The sequence below is a fragment of the Folsomia candida genome, unplaced genomic scaffold (assembly GCF_002217175.1).
Source record: "Folsomia candida strain VU population unplaced genomic scaffold, ASM221717v1 Fcan01_Sc005, whole genome shotgun sequence".
NCBI lineage: Eukaryota > Metazoa > Arthropoda > Collembola > Entomobryomorpha > Isotomidae > Folsomia > Folsomia candida.
The window spans coordinates 8,537,424-8,539,441 of NW_019091197.1; the positions used below are offsets into that span (position 1 = coordinate 8,537,424).

Sequence of the window (2,018 nt, forward strand, 5' to 3'; positions counted from 1 at the left end):
TTTTTGTGTGGACCCTCTCGAGGGTGAGACCTTAAGAGCCAATCTTCCATCTTGTCCTGAGATGGGACCCAAGGAACTTATGTTTCAAGTCTCAAGGCCCAGCTTTTCGAAACGTATGGACAGGCAGACAAAGAAGACTCTCTGATAAAGGGGATTCACCCCTTAATAAATACACATATTTGATTTTGATTTAATTTAATTTTGAAAATTTTGTTTTAACAATTGTGGTTTGTAAGATTTGGCACAACCATATTTCACGTTGACGTATATAACATACTAAATTTACTTCATATATATACATTTACATATTGTTTCATCTCGCCTTGTGACCATTAAGAGTTTAACCAATTAACCATTGTTTTCACTGGATGCTAATGTCAGCACAATTCCGGAACACTTGGGCTGGGTTGGGATTAACGGCACACTCATGCCAACCTGTTAATGCACAAATAATATTTAGTACTTTTAATTCGGCTCGAACATGGTATTTTTTCATTGACGACAGGGTTTTCCCAAAAGTGTCCGTAAGTGTCCGATGGGGTAATATGAATTGTATCGGTTTACCCCACTTTTCACTTTTGGACACTTCAGGATTGGTGTCCAAAACCACTTTTGGACAGTGTCCTGTCCAGGGTGGTTTTGTCCCTGATTGACCATACCTCCCCATCCCGGGTAAGCAGTTCGATACGTCCATCTTAACGTGCATCGGTTACATCGCACCCCAGCTGGAAGTTGAAGTCTGGCGGTGAGTATTCTAGTTTCGCTGTTTGGGTATGGGACGCACATTCTTTCTTCAGGAATGATGTCTTCACTTCCTCCAACAATTGCAAGTTTCTGGAAACAACCTGGCGACTCGATGCTCGTTTGGCACAAGTGAAACTCCATGTATCCGTAGTGAGCAGCGCCGAATTCGGTTCGAACATCGATAATCTATCACAGAAAAAAATATGAATTTTTCTTAATCATTCCATCACAGTAGGTCACTCTTACAGAGCCAGCGGTATAGTTCTTGCCTACGGTTGCTTTCCCATAATAGCCTCCATTCTCATTCTCTCTGGGGGCAGGATCGCTAGGAACGTCGCCACACATGCCTAAGCAATAAGGAGTTTGTTCAGCTACGTGTTTAGGATTTCCGTGACGCTCCTTATATCTTGAGAGTGTCAAAATTTCAGGAACAAATTTGTAAATTGTGGGGGGCTTAGTCTTCAAATATTCCATATACACTATGAAAATTTTGACCAGTCTCAAGTGACACGGAGCGTGACGGAAATCCTAAAAACGTATTTACACAAACTGCCTAATATTTAAATTAGGGAGTGCTAGCCGGGTACAAGTGTCAAGCAAAAGCTTAAGCTACACCCAAATTTAAGATGTTCACATATTTAAATACCACAAGTAGATTCCGGGACGTCGATTGCTTGAGGAACGTCGTTACACCAGACAGCCTGCCAATTCCAGTTTGGTGGGGTTCCTTCGAAGCCTGCGTGGTACATGTAGTTCCTCCCCGGCGGGTCGATCATTCCACCGTGAGGAACTACCACCCCGACGGCGAAGGCTAGAATAAAGGATAAAATTTGGTACATTGTGTTCAAGTCGCAGAAACCAAGTAATTTTTGCACGGTTTGAGTGGTGACTTTTATACCGAGTTCTTTATTCATGTCCACAATACGTGATACTGATTGCGCAAACAGTTTACGTGACTTGGTTCGTGGTCAATCAATGTCAATGTCAATGCTGGTTAAGAATAGAAAGATGTGCACCGTGGTTAAAGTGAACGTGTGCAAAGCCCATCAGTCAAGTTTGTCAACAATTGATAAGAGGAGATCAATGCTACAGTAAGTAAAATACAAATATCGACAATGATATAGATTCTGCATTCCAACCATGAGATTAAAATCCTACTCGTGATATTAAAATATAAGAAATACAAAAATCATTTTGTATCAAATCACCAGCTCCAAGGGTGGGTGGTCCAGTTTTAAGTTTAAAATTTGCCACATAAAGATAATGTGTTACTC

The 2,018-nt window shown here is 41.2% G+C and overlaps 1 protein-coding gene across 1 annotated transcript; it reads right to left on the minus strand.

The window, feature by feature from the left end:
- Positions 1-233: 233 nt before the first annotated feature.
- On the minus strand, positions 234-1,779 carry LOC110850497. The gene is made up of 4 exons (XM_035852140.1): positions 1,391-1,779; positions 991-1,091; positions 660-930; positions 234-435 (listed from the first exon to the last, which is right to left on the minus strand). Exons 1-4 carry the CDS (start codon positions 1,656-1,658, stop codon positions 362-364), a joined length of 714 nt encoding a protein of 237 aa, XP_035708033.1. The 5' UTR covers positions 1,659-1,779; the 3' UTR covers positions 234-361.
- Positions 1,780-2,018: the final 239 nt, after the last annotated feature.